The sequence below is a fragment of the Aythya marila genome (assembly GCF_965140915.1).
Source record: "Aythya marila genome assembly, chromosome: 11".
Taxonomy (NCBI): domain Eukaryota; kingdom Metazoa; phylum Chordata; class Aves; order Anseriformes; family Anatidae; genus Aythya; species Aythya marila.
The window spans coordinates 18668584-18691731 of NC_139052.1; the positions used below are offsets into that span (position 1 = coordinate 18668584).

Sequence of the window (23148 nt, forward strand, 5' to 3'; positions counted from 1 at the left end):
ATAAGGTATGGGGGAAAAATGGAGAAATTCTTGCTAGGGGAATTTATAGTCTCTATCAAAATAAAAGGAAAAATGTGATTTCAGTGGGTTTTTAATCAATGGTGCTAAAAAAGTTCTTAAAAAGCTCTGGGTAAGAGCCAGGCTGCGAGGCATAAAAGACAGCAGACTGGATAGAAAGTGGAAAGGGTGCTAAATAGATAGCACTCGTGGTTGCAGCTAAAAGCAGATTAGTGGGCACCTGAACAGAGAGGTAGGAGCACCAATGACAACCCATCCTCTCTGTGTCTCCATGAGCATAGCAAAGAAGCACCGTAGAGCAAGTCTAGTCTCAGACTGCAGCAGCCATTCAGTGCATGGATGTGGCTTTTTCCCTCCTCAGGAAATCATCAGAGACCCATTTCTTGGTTTGGGCCAGGGAACAAATAAACAAACAAAACACACACAAAAATCTTTGTCCATAATTTAAGGAATCATCATGAATAACAAAACAGAAGTCATGCAGAAATGGTGTTCTCTTAGTAGGTCCAGTGGGTAGGGGAAATAAAGTCGTAGTAGTACCAGGTTTTATAAAAGTCGCCTGGTATTAGGAAATTAATTGGGTTGTGATGGGGAAAGGACGTGTCCAACACCACATTAGCTGAACTAACACCTTCGGAAGAAAGGGGGCGATCTTGCTTTGCTTTTCCTAAAAGGCGCAACCCCACTCCACAATCTGGAAAAGGAGCAATTAGCACTGAAACAAATCTCAGATGAACTCTGCGTGAAGAGTCAGACTTGTCAGCGTCACTGATAAGCACCAGCCTCGGGCAAAGGGGCTGAAAGTTGAGCAGTTTGCTCGTTTCTTACACCAGCTTTGTGGATGGAGGGCCGCAGGCTCAGTACGAGGCTGCTGAGGGAGTCTTTTGTTGGTGGGATAGCCCTGTTTTGGTGGCAGAATTGTGAGGGCCATGGTGCCTGAATGAAAACCTTTTGCTTTATTATGTATAAAATGAATATTAAAGTTAACACTCCCTGAATATGATAATGAGATTAATAAAAGTACCTCCTAAACATATGTGGTTATAGTACTCAGCTGTACACCCAAATCATGCTAAATGCCTCCCCAGGAAGGGAACAGGTAAGGTTAGGATATAAAAGAGTTATAAGGGTTAGTGTAAAAAAAAAAAAAAAGATGGAAAAAACAAGTTGGGAGGAAAAAAAGAAAAGCTGGGGGGGGGGAGGAGAAGGAATTGGAAACCTAGAAGAGGCAGTCAACGGGCTGTGCTCCTTCACCAAGAGAGGGACACCTTGGTAAACTCTGCACCTTTCAGCAAGGAGTAATACCTGTGATAGCATTTTGCTTGCATTATTATCGTATATTAGCCCTATTATATTTATCAGCAGCAATTCTGAAACTGTTCTGTCACTTTATTAAATATGATCAACTTTGTGAAACTGTGTCTCAATGAAAGCCCTTGGCAGGGCTCTGAAACAGACAAATATTGGACTGTGGTAAATCCCCTTCAACGAGCAAGGCCAAGCCTCCACCACGAAGCTACAGGACTCATCTCCAGCCTGGCAGCCACGCTCTGGGCACAGTGGTGTGGTGGCAGCACTGACGAAGCCATCCAGATAACGTGGCTGAGAGACGGGGACTTCAGCTGCTTCACCTCAAGAATCCAGTATTTCCTAAACAAATAAATAAATAAATAAAAAACAAGCAGCACGAGCCTGTGTAGATGTGCCCAGAGAGCGGAGAGAGCCCTCAGCAGCCCCTTCTACCCCGCGGGGACCCGGTGAGGACGGAGCCCCCTCACGGCATGGCGGAGGGCGCCGAAGCCCCGCGGGGCGCCGCCCGCGCCCTCACCGCGGCCTCCGGGGGCCGGTGGCGGAGGAGGCGCCGCCGCGCTGCTGCTGCCCCGCTCCTTTTCCTTCCTTCCTTCCTCCCTCCGCCTCCCGAGCCGCACAGCGAGGCGGGCGGCCGGCCGGAGGAGGAGAAGAAGGAGGAGGAGGAGGAGGAGGAGAAGAGCCCCGGCAGGACGCAGGAGGTACGGCCGCCCCCGGCCCCCCGCCGCCCCGCACGCACCTGCCCCCGCCGCCGGGGCCGCGCTGAAGGGGAAGGCGGCGAGGGGCTGGGAGAGGTGGAGGGGGGGAGCGCTGAGCACGCTGAGGGGGGGAGCTGGAAAGAAATAAAAGCGAAATAAAAGTTGGGAGCGAAGTTTCGGGGCGAGGGGGGGGGGGCGGCTTCTCCTCAGCAAGCGGCGGGCGGGAGGCGCTGCCCCGGGGAGGAGGGAGCCCGGCTGGGGCCGTGAGGGGCGGCTCGGCTCGGGGTGGCCGGGGGGGCTCCGCCGGGCTCGGGGAAAAGCCCCTCGGTGCTCTCGGCCCCTCCGTGTGGCCGCTAGGAAGGGGGGAGACCCGCAGGGAAACTGGGTGTGATTGAAGCTCCTGCTTCCTGCTGAGCTTTACCCCCGGGTAGGGCGCAGGGTGGCTGGCTCTCGGCGCCTGGTTCGTGAAGGGGGCAGCAGCGGTTTCACAGAATCACAGAATTTGCCGCTTTCTGCAGATTTTTCGTGTCGCCGAAAGGCCCTCAGCAGGTGACAGGTCTGAGCCACGCTCTGCGCCTCACCAGGCAGCCGCTGCTGCTTCCTGAGGAGCCTTCACCCAGCCCTTTTGGGGGCACCCCGTTGGTGCCACCCACCTCTTCAGACCCCATTGCCTTGTCCACCACAGCTCCAGGCCCTAAATGAGCTCTTCAGAAACATCAAAGTTTGTGGAGATTGCTCGTGGGTTGGGAAGCGATGCCAGGCACAGCAGGCACGGCTGGGTGTGCTGGGGCATCACCTGAAAGCTGGCAGTAAGGAAGGCTCAGGAGAGGTGCTGGGAATACACGAGGCGGGATGTAAACCGGCACCCAGATCTGGTCTTCGCCATCTCCCTCCTGAATGGGATTCTGCAGAGCCCATAGGACTCGAGTAGTGCAGTTTTTCCAGGCTCTCTTTCTCCCTAAATCAAATTAAGCTCTGGTGTTTGCACGTGTTGCAGTTGAGTGCGTCTTGCTTGAGGTAACAGCACTACCGGGACGTTTTTAGTGTATACACAAAGGTCCCAAAATAGGGAAATACAGGAGTCTGCACGGGGGCTTTGTGGCAGTAATGCACTTACAGATAAAGCATTCACTAGTTGTTGTTAAAGGGAACTGACTATCACAGTTTCAGGAAAAATATAAGTTTTTTCCTTTCACTATGTACAAGGAAAGTTCCATCCCACGCAGTAATCCGGGTAGAGACTTAAAAATTGGGTGCGGGGTGATTTTTCTCAAAGCTCGTCAGACATGGTGTGCCCCAGTAGTGCAGCAAGGAAACGCTTCAAAAACCAGCATCTGCTAAAAAGAGTTATTCTGTTTTTTTTTTTTTTGCATGGGGAAGTGTTTGAGGGTGTGAGGGTGTCGGGAAGGCAGGGGCTCAGTGCTGCGAGCATCAGATCCCCTTCATTTTCAGAGGGAGCGACCAGGAGAGCTTTTAGGAGGCACGACAGCCTCCCCAACACCCCCACGTGTCTGCTGTGGTCTGCGGCAGGGATGAACAGACGGACAGATGGACAGAGGGACGCCCTGGTGCTTGGCTGTGTGGCCATCTGCGGCCGCTCAGAGCTGCGGCCGTGCTGCCGCGAAGGAGGTGTTGGGCCGTAGAGGGGTGTGAAAGCGCTTGCCTGTAGCCCGCTCCACGCCTCTCAGTCCGTGTCATTATTTGCTCTGTGGCACCCAAATCATTTTTCCCGTCTTTGAAAAACACCCCAGAGCCAAACCGCAGGCTGTGGCTTCGCCCGCTGCCCAGCTTGCAGGATGTGCACGGTGCTCGGGCTGCGAGTTTTGGTTCCTGCTGCCGGCACCACGAAGTAGGGGTCATCAGAAGCTCAGTTTTGCTCAAAGTGTGCCTAAAACTCAAGTCTTTGCCTGGAAACAGTTGATGTAGCGTTCAGTCATTTTTAACGGTCTTGGCTTGCTGTTAAAACGCTGTGTGATGAGGGAGGAGCAGGCAGCAGCTTCCTGGGGAGTGGGGATGGATCCGCGTGTCCCTATGCGCCCCCTGGTCCCGATCCCAGCACAGGATGCCACCTCTGCTCAAGGGGCAATGCGCCTGGGTCTTGCTTGCTGAAGCACGAGGTGGGCTATGTGCTTTGCAGCATTGGATCAAAACCTCAGCATCACATGGCAAGCATGAGAAAATCTAATCAGAATCAAAGGTAAAGGGCACTGTGTTACATCTGAGAGGCGTTCACAGGCTGAAACTGAAAGCAGAAAGTGGAGGAGCGCTGGTGGTGGCTGGGCACATGCTGCAAACTCACCTGTAGCGGTGGGAGAGAGAAAATGTGCAGGTGTGTGGATTTGAAGAAGTCAGAGCCCTGGGAGACTGAGCTGTACAGTCTTCTTCCGAGCTGTCTTGTGCAGCAGCAGCCAACCTCCGAGAGCTCCTAGGGGCTTGGTTTGCCTCTCTGGATGCATTTGAAGAAGCCTGCTGCTCTGAGAGCGCTGGACTTCTCTAGGACTGGGCAGAAGGGAAAGAAGCTGGTGTGCTTGTCTTAGCTCTGTTTTCTCTTTTCTATAGAGAATGGGCTCAGTAACCACGTCACTATTTTTCAGTTTCTCACGGTGGAGTTGCACAAGAGCCACAGTCTTCTTTGCGGATGGGAAAGGTTTTGAGGTTGCATTTAGGATTTTTCCAGCTGCGTTTCGTCGTTTCAATGCTCTGCCTTTACACTAGCTTGTGGAGAGTCTGAAACTGCAGCTGTGACCCCTGCCCACCCCCGCCACCCTCCACCCAAAGACTCACCAAAGAGTCAGCTTTGGTGGAGAAAAATTGGTAACATTTATCTATCTTTTCTATAGTGCAGACTTTGTTAGTCTCCTCTGTTAATTCACGTTGTGTTCTTTGAACAAAGCCATTATGGAAATAATTGTATTTATATTTGCATAGGCTGATGGGTGCATTTCTGCAAAGTAGCATTCAGACGGGAATAAGCATCTTGCGCTTTCTCTACTAGAATGATTAATTTGTTTTGCCATTTATTTTTAAACAGGGTAAATTATGGCTCTTCAAGATGGTGCTCACTAGCAGTTACTCCGTTCCTGCACTTAATTGACAGAGATCACTCAGCTTGGACAACACTACTCAGTTTCGAGTGCTGCAGAAAGTTTGCCTGTGCAATCTTCACAACTACGACCCAGAATGTACTGGTGTGTGGGAACTGAGGAATCCGCTGTTTCCAGAGAGAGCAACATGGACCCACAGAATGGTAAATAGGACGATTTCTTTTCTTTCCTGTTCAAATTGGGAGCGGAAGGTTTTAAGGGAACTCGCTAGCCAGCTGCCACTGAGTTTCAATGAAATCTGAATATATGAAAGATCTTTGAGTGCTTTGAGCCTTAATTTTAGAAAATCTACAGTACAGAGCAAGGAGTTTTACTTGCAAGGGGAATGACGTTGGACTGTTCAGGTGATAAGAATAGCATTTCTGTGAAGACCAATTTTCTCCCAAAGCCTACGGAATTAGTCAATACATGTATCATGTCTCAGCAGTTCCTAAATATGTTTTACAAGATCTGTGCTTTTTCAGCATGCGAATGCAAATATGTTCCCAGCCACTGATGCAGTGTGTATTCAGGGTATGAAAGCTGCTAAAATCAGAGCACAGTTTCTCAGGCTGAGCAGATACTAGCCTGCTCCACTTTTGCTCTCAGCTTTGGTTCAGTAACTTACAGTAATGTATTGGTGGGATGGATTAGGAGGTCTGCATTTATACAACATAATAAATCCATAGGTGGAAATTTCTCTTTAGGAAGGGACGTATGCTTCAGGTTGTTTCCTGTTAATTAGTTTTTTTATTGTTTTTTTTGTTTGCTTGGTTTTTTGTACAGCCGAATTATTTTTGGCTGTTTCTTAATGCAGAACCCTTCAGTTCCTAGGCAGTGCTGTACTTCTCTGAGCCAAAACCCAGTTATGTTTCTGCATCAAGAAATAGCCTTCTGCTTATTGTATAATGGTATTCCCCCCGTGCAACAAACAGTTCATTAGGAGGCGGCATCTGCGTTTTAAGTGTGGGATGAAGGTGTGTTTGACGCTTCGTAGTGAGTAAGCAGGCTTCAGTAGAAGCTAATGTTTTTGCAGCCTTATTTTGGATTTTATCAGCAACTATGAAGCAAAACCTGGTACTTTATTCAGAGGCTGCCTTGTCTTGTCTAAAGACGTTTCTCACCAGCGTCACAGGGAGCTCTGGGAACTCTTTCCACTCTCCGTATGTATTCTGCTTATTCTGTGCTACTGATTTTGTTTGGTTTTGCTTTCATTATTTAGCATTGTATCTCTCTATAATAACTGTAAGCATTTGGTTATTGAATATCGTTGAAATAGTTGAATTCTATCCTATGAGTTTCTCTCTGGAAGAAATTAACTCCATTTGAATACTAAGCTATGTGAAGTATTCTTAATGAGAAGTATTTTAATCTGTGCTAAGTGTTAAGAATTGCTAAATTTTTGTTCTGCGATAGTGATTTGACAAGTTTTTCTTGCTTTTTAAAGATACAGCAAATAAGCAAATCAGTTTGAGTGAATAATGAATTCAGAAGAGGAGAGGGTATAAATTATTTTCTACATTGTGAACGTGGTTTTTATTCTGAGAAATTTCTTACATGTTTGTTATGTAAATATATTCAGTTAAACCGCCTAGCTGGAGGCATACGAATCTTACTGGTATAACTCTGCTATCCTTACATGCCTGGACTGTTTTATTTGATAAACAGTTTTTGGAAGACTGGCCAAGTGACCCTAGGAAAGCTTAAGACCTGGTGCTGCCCTAGCAGATTAGTTTTTTATGAGCATACTGTACATGTTTAAACTCTTTTTTTTTTTTTTTTTTTTTTTTTCCTGGGCTGAATCCTGCCAAGAATAATTGTTATTAGCTAGCTGGTCCACTCCCTAAGTTAGCTGGTCCTCTTTCTGCATTTGGATCCTGTTACACAACTCGAATGCAGGAATGCAGTGACTCATTCAGCCTCCACATTTGAATCTATTGTTTACATGCATTTATTCACAGCCTGGATGCAGCCTCCTGCTCCCATTCAGTGGGACCCGCAGGGAAGTGACACCACAGACGGTTCCTGCGGCGCTGGGGACCCCCTGAGCACCCCAAAAGCTTGGAGCCTGCTTCAGGCAGGAAGGATGGGCATAGGGTGCGAGGGCTTTCACAAGGTACAGCGGTGCCTGGAAGGCTGTAGGGCTTTTTTTTCCTGACAGCTACACATTTGGCCAGATCTTCACAGGGAGAATGCACCCACGGCGTCACTAATACAAGTCAGCAAGTGTAGCATAGGAGAACGTGGGCTCACCTCACTGCATCTGCTCGTGTCTCCGCTGCTGCTTCGCTTGGCTGCGGCAGGAATCTCGCCGGTGTCCCAGCAGGATGCCCGCTTCCCCCGAGAGCGAGTGAGAGCCGTGTTTCACCACCGGACCCCGTGCAGCCCCCGGGGATGCCGTGGGGCTTGGCTGGCCGCTGCCAGCAGAGCAGGGAGGGTTTGTCACCGGAGTGCAGAATGATGCTCCCCTTCGGGTGCTGTCAGCACCTCCCTCGCCTCTTCAGACCTAGCTTCCCCTCTCCTAGATTGGTTCATGTTATCCTAATTAAAAGAAAGAAAGCGAGCAGAGGTACGGGGGCGGCTGCAGTATCTCGTGAAGCAGTGTGTGTTTTTTTTTTAAACTGGGTTAAAGAGCTCTGCATAATATAATGGAGGTGACATAATGTGGTTCTTGTAGGAAATACAATGGAAGCCCAAAGATATCAGCACATGAATGTCTAGAACATAATAGAGATTCATCTCCTTTCTACAGGCTGTTTGTTTTCTCTGAATCGTACAGAATTTTACAGCTAGCATTTAATTCTCAGATGAGTTTCTAGGAGACAGTTCAGCAAAGACGTAGAAAAGCAATCATCGTCCTCTGAAATGTAAGAATAGTTTTGTTAGAGAGCTTATCTCTCTCTTACCGATAATTTTATTCAAAGTCCCAGAGCGTTCGTGTGCGCTTTGTGTGTGTCTCTGAGCTGGAATTGGATTATCTTCCCAACACACCAGAGGGTGTCTCTTCTCTCCTGCTAAATCTAGAGATGAATGTTGAAAAGGTGTGCTGCGTTAGAGTGTATGTAATGTTACATAATGAGGAGCAACGATGCCAGTGAGGGTTGCTTGAAAAATTTATGGCATTCACGACTTCTTTGAGGGAAGCATGCACATGCAATATGCCTGGAAAAGGGACACGGATGTTAAAATGAGGCAAGTAGCTGGAATATACTGATCTGTGCTGGAATTTGGGGCAGACCAGCTGCGTGTCAGAGGGGCCGTGGTGACCCTGCAGCTCCTGGGGCTTCGTGTTTTATCCGGGCGACCCACGATGGCAGTGACCTTTGCAACCCGGCCGTGGCTCAGCACTGACTCAGAGGGAGAGCTGCTGCCACCTCCTGAATCACAGGCAAACCTCCAGCCCGAGGAGCTGAGCTGGAGGAGCTAACGGGTCGTTTTATCAGAGGCACCGAGAGGGAGCTGCTGCAATTCTGGACGGAAAGTTTCACAAGCGATGGAAGCGATGGGCAAACGGGGCTGAGGCCTTCGTGGTGAGGAGGCCACGGTGCTGGAGGTGGAGGGCTGGAAACCTCCACAGCTTTTCTGTTTGGTTCTTGCTGAATAACCTGAGCCTCCCAGGCTGTCAGTCTGGCTTCACATGAAACCCACGTAAGCAGAACAAGGCTCCAGGGAGATCCTGGCTTCTCTGTAGCACTCCAAGTAGCCAGGGCCCACCCTGTGCGTGGCCTCCAGATGAGATCTCTGCTGTCTTTCCTTCATAATTCGCCCTGCTGGTTTTGGTGCCTTCCACATGAAGGGCAGGAACTTGTGTTTGGTGGTGTGAATATCTTTGCTCATAAATTTTTTCCAGCTGAATAGAGGAAGAAGCCAAAGCTGGTGCGTGCAGCACCCCTGGTATCACTTCGTTCCTTGTGAAAGTCCCGTGTGAAGCTTTGCATCTTTACAGCCCTGTGCACGGGGCTACAGCCAGTGGCTGCATCTCAGGGCACGTCACCTTAGCCCCATTTGAGGCATGTTGTGCTGTATGAGAAGGAAAAAGGTACTTGCACTCTCTGCCCTGTTTTTTTCCATCCTCACAGTGGAGGTAGTGGCATCACCTGAGCCTGCTACGATGGTATGGCAGAGCAAAGGGCCAGGAGAGCATCTGGGAAGCGACCCGAGCGCACTTGAGGCCTGCAAAGCGTGCTGCTTGCTTGAAGCTCTGTGCAACGAGCCTTGTAGGTTTTCTGTTTTTCTTCCTACTTGTTAAGCTGCAAGTTAATTTGAGACTAAAAAGTGAATTGAAAGTATTCCTACAAGCAAAATGTAAAAAAAACAGGCGGCGTGGGAGGACACAAAAAATAGAGCAGGTATTTTATGTGAGTCTCAGCAATGCCCTGCAGAAGGAGAAGTAGGAAGTGCTAGGCAGGAATAGGAAGTACACTAGTACAGCGGTAATAGGCTTGTATTTTTAAACATATTTAAATACACACTTCATACAGAAGTGGTGAAATCTCACATGGGGCCAACTGCTAATGCGGAAGGCCAGCAGAACATGCCTGTGGTGAGCCTGCTCTGCTCTGCAGGCTGTAGCCCAGCCGCATTGCACCATCCCGCTGAGCCCAGCCAGGGTTTCCCAAAAGGGCAGTGAACGTGGGGACACGTGCAGTTAGGTGCCTTGTTTGAGATGCTCTGAACTGGTTTTTCAGAGTCTGGGTGCTAAGCACTGTCCTTCAGAACATACCCTAGGAGATGCCTCTCTTTGTGAATCAGAGGGGTCTGAAGGAGCTGCTTGCATTGGAAAATGGATTCTTGTGCTAGTGGGGAGTTTGGCTTGGGGGTGCTGTGCCCTTCTGGAGTCACGGGATGTAAAGGAGCACTTAGGTCTCAGTGGAGGCAGGAGCAGCTTTTCCTGGTGGATGCCACAAAAGCCGGTCTGTTCTTGAACTCGAGGGCAGAGGTGCTGGGAGAGGCAGCGGTGCAGTACAGACCCTGCTGGGCAGAGAGTCCAGCCTGAAAGGTAGGGATGTACGGGCAGTAGTGGAACACCAGTCCCTGTCTGAGCTTTATATGGCATTACCTTTTCCTACACAGCTTTATTTTCCACCTTTTTATCCAGCTTAGGATGTATCGGTACACTGAAATGTAACTTAAGACAGCTCTGTCAAGACTCCTGGAAAAAAAACAAAGATGAGCCGATAAGGGAAGTAAAAAAAAGCCTTGGCACGTAGAACCTGCACACAGAGAGCCCTTAACTACCTGACTAATTATAAAGCAGGTGAGGTTGGCACTGTGGTTGTAGCCAGAACTGTTACCCTCCGTTGCAGTGGGGAAAAAACAATTGATACAGTTCACACTGACTCGGTCTTTACCAGGCCTGTAATTGATTTACTGTTTTGCCAGTGATGTTACAGACAATTTTATACTTGCATTAAAGAAAGTGCTATGAATTTATTTTTTTTTTCATCCTCTTCAAAGCCTTTGGGAGCCTTATGTAAGACCCATTAAAGTCTCTGCACTGGCGTAACAGGCTCTGGATCCGATCTTCAGGGATCCTTAGAGCATCAGGTCTGCGGTTTGTTTGTTTTTCATTTCTCTGATCAATAAAGGAGCTGCCAGGGCTGCGCTTGGCAGCAGGCTGCTAGCTGGGAGGAAATGTTTGCATTGTAGATGAGGGTGTCGGGGGATGGATTTAATGCCATTCAGCTCCCAGTCTGCCACATAGGTGAATTATGGCCCTTAATAGGTTCTGTCTTGGATTTTACCTCAAGTTAGGCCGATATTTAATTCCTTTCCTTAATCAGCCTGTGCTCTTTAGTGGGTCAGCATTGCTTCTTTGCATATACATAACTACAGCAGCAGCCCGCTGATCTAGGCTACTGATAGCTTCATGATAAAAATGTGCATGCTTTGAATTTGTGCATTGCTTTAGCTTAAGGGGAGGCCCTACAAAAGAAGTCTAGGTTTTAGGAAAAGCCTTCATGCTTCAGAAAGCCCTCCTGCAGGCAGAGGGGATGCGTGGGTTGAAGTTTCTGGTAAACAAACAAACAAAACAAACAGAAAGGAGCGCTTTGAGAAATAACAGACTGCCCTTAAAACGTGCACAGCTGTGTGACAGGCAGGCAAACTGGGAGGCTGATCCTGAAACTGAAATGGAGTCAGCAAGGACATGTCCGACCGTGGTAAAATGTGACAGCTGAAAAGAAAAGATTCCTATAGCACAACAGCAGTATCGATGGAGTAAGATCTTAGAGATTATGCTGCAGGTTTTGCAGACACCCAGTGCCTCTTGCCATGGCAATCACCACCTTGGGCATGTTGGAAGAGAGGGTGGAGACCCGTGACGTCTCATTGATGATTCAGTTTTTGCATCCCTGCAATCCAAAAAGTGCATCACCTGCTGGTGAAGGTGGTGACCCCTTCCCAGGCTGAGCTCTCCTGGTGTAGGGCTCAGGACCACAGCGAAGGGCTGGGGGTCTGCTGCAGAGTGGTGTGGGTTCTTCGTTCTGCAGCCCACCATCTCCTGGAGGGGCAGGACAGCAGGTCTGCAGTGATTTGGGGAAATTCTCAGCCACAGAGACGAGCCTCGCGTTGCCTCACAATGTGGAGGAGAGGAAAGGGGTCATTCTGCCACAGGAAGGGAGGAGGAGGGTGAAGGGTGAAAGAGCAGGGACCTGGGGAGATGGGAGCTGGACAGCGACCAAAATTCCCTACTAATAGTCACTAAGTGGCTTGCAAGCACGAAGATTGGGATTTCAGACAGTGCTGCAGAGAGAGCCCCGTCCCAGGCTGCCCACAGCTCCTTTTCTGCACGGCGCTGAAGATCGTGGAAAAATAACGAACCGAAGCAGTGATTCAAACAAGAAGTCTGGATAAATTTAGCTCAAATATTCTTGGTATGTTTGTGGTTGCTGTGGAAATTACATCACTGCTTGTTTTAATGATCAGAATATCGCTTGGAAAACTGGCCTGGCTGCCCGAGAAGAGCTCAGAATGAGACCTTTGAAAAGCTTCAGAATTGCTTCACCTGGATTTAGTTGGTTCGGGGTTGTTTGTTTTATTCCCTTGTTGGGCAGGGAGTATTTCGACTACAGGTTATTGCTGCTTAATTGAAAAGCCACAAGGTTTAGAGCTGATACGCTCTGCAGTGTGATTATCTACTTCACATTAAAATTCTGTCTGGGGAGTAAGATTCAAAAGGAGTGCTGGTAATTGCTTAAGACAAGACCTCCTTCAGAATCTGCCTGCATGTCTTTCTGTCTTGCACATCAAAGAGCCTTTGAAAAAGCTTTTATTTTTGCATCAAACAGGAACATTTTTTTTTTTTTTAACACTAATGGAGAGGATCCCTTTTCAGATCTCAAATGTAGCTTGGAAAACAAAAATGTCTGGCTCCTGAAGTTGGCTTGTAATCACGGTCACAGCTCTCCGATGTGTTGCATGTAGGACTTTCCACACAATAACGGGGTATGAATAAAAGCTATTAAAGTTTTTTTTTGGATGGATTGGGCAAGGTTTTCACATGCACTGGATCTGTGTTCATCATATGTTGGTAGGAAGGAAACATGCCTTGCCTGGTTTTGCCCTCTTCACCTTGGAGCAACCATCTAACAATGCTGTGAGCTGCAGTGGGTTCACAGCACGCACCTTCAGCTGAACGCAGCATCCTCCCAGACAAAATCCATGTCTTTCTTCCACTGAAATGGATGTTGACATTCTCAGACATCAGGAAACGAAAGGGAAATATTTCCCCTCTCAAATACAGGCACTTCTGCCTCTTGTAGGTTTTGTCACCAGATATGGAAGGTGGTGGGGTTTTTTTGGTAGCCCATTACATTTATGGCAGCACATCATCACGCAGCCTGATTCAGGACCTGCACTGCCTTGGCCAGCAGCAGAGGCATTTTCAAAAAAACTTTCTCTTCTGTTCCAGACACAGCTGCTAAAGTAATCTTCCCTACTCGATATTTTCTCCTGGAAACTTCTGAGGATCTGCTCCTTCTGCATGGATGCTGGTGGAAGCACTCACAGCGAGTTCAGTAGAAGCTGGAGCAGAGCCTCGCTTTCTCAACTTTTATTTTATTTTCCAGAGTATTGCTCTTTGGTTTGATAAAGGACACCCTCCCTTACTACCAACTTTCTTCAAAGTAGTCTTTTTTATACCTGTTAGCGCCCAATAGCTGTGTTAACTTTAGAGCAGGCGTAAAGTAGGAATGCAGGCTGTGGGACTGGAGGGTTGCGTGGGTCAGTGTCCTGCTGTCACCCTCCTAAACCTTGTTCAAAGCATCTTCTAAATGAGTTGACGGGTCTGTCCTTTCTGCTTTTTCTAGAGGACTGTTCTGAAGCCTCATTCCTCCAACACTTTAAACTTTCTTCTAATTGGCAGCTGAAATGTGTTTGTACCCTGTACATAAATAGCTCTTCTTCCCTGGTGTCTCCCTCTGGATGTATTTATAGACAATGCTCGCATCCCTGTCCAGCCTTCATTTTTCCATGTGCAACAAACCAAGCTCTTTTCATCTCTAATCTTGTAATTAGACTGTCCATTTCTTAATTCATCTTCTTCAGCTCTTCAGATTGTTGTAGCTCTCCTTGAACGTGATAAACTGGAGTCACGCAAGTTATTTTTACTTATCTTTTTCATGTTGCTTCCCCTTTTTTACCTCCTTTCGGGCCAGTCTTTCCAAAACCTTCATGCATTCAGGTTCTATAAGAGACCTGCAGTGCTTCCTTGGGGAAAGGAGGAAGGACTCTGGCAACCGTGCAGGTTACAGCATCTGCCCAGGACCCCTGTCATACGATGGGGCTCAAAGCAGTTGCTTCTCCCTTAAGCTGGCTTTAAATGTACGTCTAAGGAGGATGAAGCATAAGGGGACTGGCTGTGACTTGCTGCTTCCCCTGTGTGCTGAAGTGCCAACTTTTTAGAAGAATATTGAGCAAATGATCGGTCTGAAAGAAAGAGAACAATGATGCATGGGAATTTTACCATTCTGATGAAAGCTTGAACATTAGGGAAATGGGAAAGTTTCAAAATAAACCCAAGTTAGCCGTGAAATTCTATTTTGTGAAGTTTCAAATGGAAATCCAAGCCTGGTTTGGTTTCATGGGTGTAATATTTGGTTCAGTTGGACAGGAATGGCTTCATTAGAGACACCTTTCATGATTTAATAATCCTCTCTTTCCAGCCATGCCTGGAAACGGACACGAAGAAAACCCAAAAGCATGGTCATACTTCTGCATGCTTAATGTATATCCCAATTTACATTTTGGAAAGCAAGAGTGGCATAGCTGGCCTTGCATGTGAAAGCATATTTCTGAATGATTCAAGCTGTAGGATTGGAACCAAATCACTGAAGCCAAAAGATGAAAATAGAAACTTTCACTTAGAGCTGAGTCATTTGTATTTTCAATACCGCAACCGTGGCTCTGGCCATTTGGAGCTCGCTTGCTTTCCTCAGGCTCTCTCCCTTAGGAGTGGAACAACACGGTGACATTTCTGTCACTGTGTCACTAATCCCTGTGGTCTTTGCTGATCCTTTGCACCCCGAAGATGTAAGGGAAGGATGTGGGGGTCCCCTTTCACTGCAGGACCCAACCTGTGCCTGGTCCTTGCAGGAGGTTGGCCTCTACCTCATTCCTCCCCTGCCTAGAAGCAATATTAGAAATAACTAATTCATTTGAACTTCTTGGGCAAAATAAGTCATTTGTAGAGTCTGGGAGGCATGTGCACAAATGCAGGAGCCTGTTCGGGCCTGGCAGAGCTTTTCGACCCCGTCTCAGTGCTGTGACAGGCAGAGGCTTCATTATCAGTGTTAGTGTCCACCAAACCTGCCAAGTCTCATTGTTGTCAGTATTTGAGGCTTTTCTGCCTTCTCCTCTCCTCGTTATCCCGGGTGATGGAGAAATGACTGTATGGATGTAGAGCTGAAGCTTTCTGAGCTGTCTGGTTTTTGTAATTCAATTCTGGAGCCCTGAAAAAGGCAGGAGTCCAGAGCAGTTTTCTGTCCAGGACTTAATTTTTTCCTCTCAGGTTTGCATTAGCAAATGTTTTTTTCCTTGCAGGTTAAGAGTGGTTCTAAATAGGAAATTTCCAGTGGCTCTGGTGGTAATTGGTCACTTTGCATTGCTGTACCTAAAATTGTCAGCACGTCATTTCCAAAATCCTGTGTGCTTGCTGGCAAGCGTTTATTGCAGCTAAGCAGTTGGCATTCATTGTACTGGCATGTAAACAATTTTAAAATAATACTGGATTATGCAATAATGTTGAAAAAGATCCCTTTAGTACTTAATTGTTGTATTCGAAGCATTTTTCTATGCTTTGAGTCTGGCCTTTTATAGGGTTATTAGCTTACTTTTGGGGCAGTGAGCATCGGTTGTGAGCTCTGTCGTGGAGGCAGGTTATACTTGTACTAAATATATCAATTTTTCCACTGGCTTGGCAGGCAGATGGTAGTGTAAAGCCATGCCAGTAATTAGCTTAAATAATGGATGTTTGGGTGAAATCAAACCACATAAAATAGGCAGAAAAAATGCGCGTGGAGGGTTCTCTCATTGTCCTGAGAAATTGGCACGTCTTACTCATTAAGAAGAGATGTTAATTAGGGTTGGAAGGACATGGCCCAGCTCTGTCATGGCCCCTGCACAGGGATGCTGGATTTCCCAGATAAACCCTCTTGCCACCCCGCAGTCCAATTCCCCATAACTTTCTCTCCTTGTCTCCTCACAGGGACTTTTATAAGTGCTCCTCACCACTTTTTAATCCTGCTGGCTTTGTTTGATACAAGAATGGATTGGGCCATACGTATTTTTCCTAGATCTGAAAACAAGACAAAACAGATCCCAGGCTTTTTGCTGCGGGACCTTCCCTTGGGTGGTTCTGGGCCAGCTCCTGCCTATGGGGCCAGGTGGGCAGGCGGGGAACAGCCCCCTCCTGGGGCCAGATCTTGGCCCATGACTGTCTTTTAAGTGAGAAATGAATGGAACCTGCTAACATATATATATATATTTAAAAAAAAAAAAAAAGTTATTTTGAATTATTAGAGAAGGAACAGAAAAGATGTATTTGTTTCATGAGACATTTTGACTGACTGGGACTGATTTAAAAATATATTTATGTTATTGTATCAAATGGACGTTTGTTTTTTCTTCCTGCCTTGGGATGGGAATATGTTTCACTATCTCAGAAATTTCCCTAGGATCAACAACATTTTCATCCCCAATCTCATTGGAAAGCACATTGTAGGACAGATCCATCATCCCTTGAAATCGCTGGAGGCTTCCTGTTGGCTGTTGTTCCCTTTGTTAATCTGGAGTTTTTCAGGGCGATGGGAGATAGATGAGGCTGTTACAGAGACTCTAGTTCCGAGCCTCAGAAATAATAGGGCTTTCCATGAATGTTGCAGAGCAGCCTGCCAAAGCTTTGGTAGAGCAGCGTTAAAAAACATCCAGCAACTCTTGGGAGTTTTGAAGAGTTCGGGAGGGGTGATTTTGAATATTCAGGGCGCTTTAGACCTCAGCTCTGGGGCAGGGCTCAGAAGTCAAAATGGCCAAAGATTAAGCTGGTGGAGGTTAGCTGGAGCCATCTGGTGCTGTTGAGGAATTAATGTCTGAGCTCAGCCCGGAAAGGCAGCCTCCCTGCCCACCCCCATCCCCAGATCCTCTCTGAACCAGAGGCTTGGATTTCACCGTAATGGGACATGGGGATGAAAATAACTGTCAAGGCTAAAATGCAGTAGTTAATTCAGACGAAGCAGCCGCCAGCCAGCCAGTGGCCACTGTAAGAGCTGCTTGTGCTGAAGCAGAGGTGGATGGCTCACGGTCCTAGGAATTAATAGCTAAACTGAGCATCGCCGAATGGGAGGCTGTGCTACAGCCATCGTCTTGATTTGCTTCTCTCTCTGGAAACACCTGCACAAATTATGACAAGGTCAGTAGCAGTTTTAAAGTCTTATTGTTGTTGTTAAATCTGTTGTGGAGTAAGTTAGCTTCCTGCCCTATTTTATCCTGTGTTAAACATCTCATTTATACCTTTCTCTAATGAACAAAAATATCCTAGTCAGTTCCCCAAGCACCTACCTTATCAAAGGGGCTAATGCAGCACTTAAAATTTCTGAGGCTGTATGTTAAAGACAGGGATGCAGTGATTTGGGACATAAAGGTAATAATCTGTACAATGTGCTGTTCTGGTACGCAGCTCTTTGCTGATTCACAGCATTGACCTGCAGACCCTCACCTTTTTATTGATAATGGCACAATGTCAGTTTAGAAATTTTATCTTTTTTTTTCACTTGCTCTAATAACACGGCCTAAGACTGGGTGTAACTGCATATCTCTCTGACACTCTTCTGGTACCCCTTATTATTAATTAGACCTATTTTCATTTTGCTTCTCTCAGCTGGGACCGTGCAGTCTGTTGCATTTTTAAATTGATGCTGCTGTAACCTCTGAATGGCAATAAAATAACACAGTTGTTGTTGTTGTTGTTTTTGTTTTTATTGATAACCACTGTTTCCACTGGAATATTTTTAAAATGAAAATTAGTCTTGCCTTTAGCTTTTATTAAAAGCTGTTGCTGCAAAGCCAAACTTAAAAAATCACTTCCAAAGTATTAAACACTGGAAATATTTCCTGCTCCTGATTTCAAAGGTAGTTTATTTGGTGCAGGCTGTTAAGTGCTGGGAGGAATAGGTGAAGGATATGTATTTAATGTCGGCAAATGCCCCCATTTTCCTTTTACAAACAGCACTTGGTTTGCTTACAGTCCTTAGCAGAAAGCCAGCAAAGCAGCTGTGGATCATTGGAGAAACTAAACAAAGAAGATGCAGAAATAGGGAGTAAATCCCATGGCCTTATTTGCATGGAAATTCAAATATGTTAGAGAATGACCCCACACCATTCCTCCTCAGTCCAAATAGGCTTCGTTTATCTGCTTTTCCCCAAACCAGGGGAAATCACAGTGAGTGTGTAAGAGCTTCTGGAGTTTCTCGTAGCCCTTTATTACAGGAGTACCCAAGAAGTGTATCGTAACAGAATATCATAACTTGCTATGCCGCATGCATTGTCAAATATTAATGTAGACCCTACTGAGCAAAGTGCAGAAGCTGGTTCCTGAGTCTGTGTAATCCAAGAATTAAAAACATTTTAGGACATCCAGGTGTAAATAATCAGCACATGGATGGATATAGTCTGAAAACAGTTTCAGTATCATTCAGTTTCACTTACTGCTCTCCTAACAGTGTTGCTCGAGGCTATATGGATTTGAGGAGACCCTATTATGACAGCCACAAAGAGTTCAGGTAAAAAAAAAAAACATGAGATTTGTAGGGTTAAAGATATAGGCAGAATTTCTTTGGACTTCAGCCCAGATTTTTTACTAAAAATAGCTGATGCATATATTGGCAAAATTTTATTCCCAGCCTACATGACTGCAGTACTGATGGTAGTTCAGCCATGGATCTTTTAGAAATAAACCAGCTTTTATTCAGTAGAATTTACTTCTCCTCTTTCTTTTTCCTACTGGCGAGTATAAACTGAGCTCATAAAATATGCTGCTTCTTATCTTCCATTTGTATACCAGAAGTCAGTAGATCATTTCTAAAGTCACCAGAAAGCCCTCTGTGAACTGGGTAGTTTGCTCCACGCCACGCTTAGCTTTGCGATGGGTGGCTTGGTGTTTTCTGGGAACCCAAGGGCGGGTGGCCCACCTTGTCTCATTGAACGCTTGAAATCTCAACTTCACTTTGACAGAATCGTGTGGGTACAGCTGCTGGTTGGGGGCAAGCTTTTTTATCACTCTGTGACTCATCAGTTTTGCTCTTTTCAGGCTTAAAATTAGTTCAACTGTAAGATCTTTTTTTGGTAAAGATCTTTGACATCTTTTTTTTCCAGGTCTTCTTAGGCGAGAGGTCGATTTACTCTGCAGAATACAAACACAGAAGGAAGTTTTGATGACAGCTACATGAGAAACTTGAATGACGAGCAGCACTGTCTTTCTGCCAAGGATGTTTAAATACAAATATATCAGTTTTAAACAGTAGAATTGCCCAGATTACTTACATTCAATGAGGCTTTTATTGACTTCTACTTGATGGATGTTCAAACGTAGCCTCACTAGTATGTTTTTATTAGATCAATAGAAAAATTATATTTGCCTAAGACAAGGCTAAAAGTTCATTTAGGGACTAAAATTACTATCTTGAGGACTTTGCCAGGTAACTCTGGGAGCATATAGGCTTCGTGAAGCCAGGCATTTGTGACCTTCCAGTGCCAGAGTGTCCAGAAGTCCGTGATGGGTGAGGGCCAGCCCATGTTCTCCTACTGGTGGTGATGTTAGCTGTGGTTATAGCTCAACCATTACGCTGGAAAGGATTTAAGAAGTGTTGCGGGGGCCAAAAGTGCATGAGGAAGCATGACACGTCAGTCAGATACATTCGTGAAGTAGTCACTGGGTGAAACACAGAAGCTGTCTTGGGGTTGGGGTCTGTCTTGCTGAGTTCCTCCTTCCCTCGGTTACAGTAGAACTGTTGCTCATTTCTTCAGCTTCCTTGTGGTGGCCCTGGTGATACACACTTGCTCACGAATTACTTAGTGATGGGCACATCTGAAAGAGGGGGTCAAAACGAGGAAAAGCGAGCTCGAGATGTCGTTAATTTTGGGTTGGAAGGTCTGTGTTGCAGCTAGAGAAATTGTGGTCCTTGTGCGAGCTGGCCCAGTGGATTTGCTCATCCCAACTGCACAGCAGGGCTGTTCCAGCAGGAGAGGTGGGAAAGGCTTCCCCAAAAAGATATCTGGTGAGCAGGGTGTGGAGGTGCCTGGAGGCCTGCCTACTAGGTGAGGAAGTGACACTGGGGTCTCCTGGACCCTAAATGAATCTCTGACCACGAGACACTCGTGCCTCCACCTTCCCCAGCCATGGTTTACACAGAGGGATGGCCCTGCTCAATGCTTTGGTGGAAAGGATGTGCCTGTGCACTAGGAATTGGCTCTAGCTCTGGATCTTGAGTGATAGCCCCCCAAATTAGGATCGAGGCTGAAAGGAAATAAAACCGGTCCCTTCTTTCAGCATTTATTTATACGAACTTGCTTCAAATCTCTGTGTTCTGTCAGCCCCGATCTGCAGGGCTTCCTGCTCAGCTCTCCAGCTGGTTTGGATCTCCGACACGAGGCATTCTTTCCTCCAAGGGGAATTCCAGAGCTTCTCTCTAGGTTCGGGATTTCATCACAGGGCACCGAGCACGGGGGAGGCTGCATGTTGCAGTCACTGCAGTGTTCACTCCCATCTGCGCTAGGCCAGAACTGAACCGGTTACATTGGAGAATTATTTTGCTTTAAAGTTCTCTTTTCCATCCCCCTAGGAATCATTTGAATTTCCTACCTGTGGTGTCTATGAAAAAGAGGATTAAAACAAGCAATATTCTTAGAAATCCATTATAGGTGGCTGGTCTGCTCCGAAATACTGGAGCAAATGCTGGATTTTTTTTTTTCCATGTACCTCCTAAAACTACAGAATTATGAGGCATCTGTCTGTATTACATGAACTCTGAGATGCTGTTAATTGTGCTGTAACTTAATATCACATTCATCTGCCTTCGTTTCTGTTGTTTGTCCTTCACACGTTCTGCATCATCTGAGAAAGGTTATTGATGCAGGCACGTTTTTAATGGCACAAATCTCTGGAGCTGTCTCCAGTGTCTGAGTGATTCGAGCTTCATTTAAATAATTGATGAGAAGCGTTAGGCAGAATGTATGGATGATTTCAGACTGCATTATTCAAAGATACTTACTGACGGTTATAGATTGGTCCAAATTTACTTCTTTCTCCAGACTGCATTAAACTACCCCCTGAATTACATGTGTGTCTATTTAATATATAGATAGATATTATTAAAAAAAATAATCCTTGTTTACTTGTGAAAACCTTTGGGCTTTAAGGACTTTAACCAATTGCAAATAAGCATTTTTTTCCCTGTTTTCCTGTAGCCAGGGGCCAAGCATGGCAGGTTGCAGCAGAGCCTATGTATCCGTGTCTGTGTGAGCTTTTTTCACACCTTCCTTTGGAAACCACCTCTGGGAACAACTGGGGAACTTGTTGTCCCTTTCACTTTCATGTCCCTGCTGGAAAGTACTTTATTATCACTTTCCTATATCAGAAAATTTAGCGTTGACATTTTTTCCTCTTTTTTATTCAATTGTATGCAGTAAATATTTTGCTGTTAATAACTCACCACTTTGTGTTGCCAGGGTGCATTGATGTTGCAGCTGTACTTGAGTAATAAAGAGGGACTTCTTCCTGACACCTGTTTTCTATTTTTGCTGCAGGAACTGTGGACATGGGTGGCAAGCAGTCCACAGTCGGCGAAGTCTCCATAATTCAGACACCCGTTACAGAAAGCATTCAGGCTGCTTACAAAGCTGGAGACACCACTAAAGCCCAAGAGTTGATTAAATTGTCATGTGAGGAGACGGCACTGCAAGTGGAAAAGGTAGGATTAGATTACTCCTCTTTCTCAAATGTTTTTGGGAAAGAAACCCTTGAATGCTGAGCTGCTGTCTTCCACTGCTCCTCGTGCAGACAATCTGTTCAGTTATGTGTGTCACACTGGTGCTACAGGGTCCCAGACATGTCTGGTTGCGTGGGGCACTTCAGGATTGTGCTCAGGGACAGTATTTGCCCTTGAAAACAATGCTCAGAAAGATGAGACAGACCACAGGGAAAAGTGTACATGGGAACAGCATCAAGGGCTGGAACCACAGGGCAGAAATCCTGTCGACACTGAAGTGGATGGTAAAACCCCTGCTGGCTTTACTGGGGTCAGTGTTGCACGCCAGACTGCCAGTTTGTTGGGGTATGTGTGGGTGTGTAGGCCTTGTCAGATGCAGAGAGTCCTGGGCTCTTCTGCCTGCTCTCCAAACGCAAGCCAGCTCAGATTCAGGAGCTGTGTTGCCACCTGAGAATGGCACTGACCTCCAGCTACCTGCGTCGCAGGTTGTACGCATCACTTGATCTAAAAGTGTGCACAGCACCTTAGGTTTTTGGGCTAGTGGTGGAGTGCAGGCACAACCCCTGAAATATTAACAAGGGCTGAAAGCTGCTGTAGGGTGGAACTCAGACCTGTGTTCAGTAAGTACACACAAAACAGAAAACCTTAAAATCTCATGGCAGACTGATGTAACATAGCTCCTGGTAGCTTAGGAGGATGGTTACTGAAGAGATTTATCTGCCAAAAGCTGAAACATGTACAAACAGTATTTTTAAAGTTCTGATTGTGCTGAAGTTTTGCTCCATCTCCAGTAATCAGCAAAACCTGTATTAAAAGTAGAAACACTGTGCAAGATTCTTAGCTGATACAGACACATTATACTAATTGTGCTCCTGGCCCTGTCTTCATTACCTGTGTGTGCAGTACTCTTCACAGCATACATCTGCCTGAAGGTGAAGGTCTGTGACAGTGTTTCAGAATTCATGTATGTTTTTAGATGAGAGAACACGTCACAATCTCTGTTGAATCAGCCAGAATTACATCTTTTTTTTTTCTTCTCCAAACACCACATTAGTCTCTTTCACCCTAACCTCCTTGCCTGAGCCTTTCTACCATCCAGAAGATCCCCACTGAGTAAATGCAGCCTGTGTAGAGCCAGAACAGGTCTGGGTAATGTCACAGAGCAAAGGACACACCACAGCTGGCAGATGCATCAGCTTAGAGAGCAGTTACTTGGGTGGTCCCTGACTCTCTCCTCTTGAGGCTGTGCAAGGAGGGGTGCTGATGCTGTGGTCTCTAGAAGAGAGAAATGCATCTTTCCCCCTCAGAAAGAAGCAGTTTATAGACCTAGCAAAAAAAAAAAACTTATTTCCCTGTCATTCCAAAGATGGTTGAGGGCCCACTGGGAAGATGTTGCTACGTGTGTTTGGAGCTGTTCCTTTGTGCCAGCTTCTGCACTGTTGTGTCTTCAGAGCCCTTGTTCTGAGCCAGCTCATAGGACAGGCTTACCTTGGTGTGTTGGGAGAGTACCGGAGCGTGAAGTCCAGTCAGCTGTCTACAAAACACGAAATACTACACCTCTTG

At 46.3% G+C, this 23148-nt stretch overlaps 1 protein-coding gene across 3 annotated transcripts in view; it reads left to right on the forward strand.

The window, feature by feature from the left end:
- The first annotated feature begins 1867 nt into the window (after positions 1-1867).
- Positions 1868-23148, forward strand: part of LRRK1 (leucine rich repeat kinase 1) — a 75265-nt gene continuing 53984 nt past the window's right edge. Inside the window, exons 1-3 of one of the 3 annotated variants that reach the window (XM_082769603.1) lie at positions 1868-2027; positions 5056-5271; positions 21404-21567. In XM_082769603.1, coding sequence (XP_082625729.1) covers positions 5205-5271; positions 21404-21567 — 231 coding nt within the window. In that variant the 5' untranslated portion in view covers positions 1868-2027; positions 5056-5204. Of the gene's footprint in view, positions 2028-4109; positions 4222-5055; positions 5272-6053; positions 6271-21403; positions 21568-23148 lie in introns of those variants that run through there. The other 2 variants (XM_082769604.1, XM_082769605.1) reach the window with 2 other exon arrangements.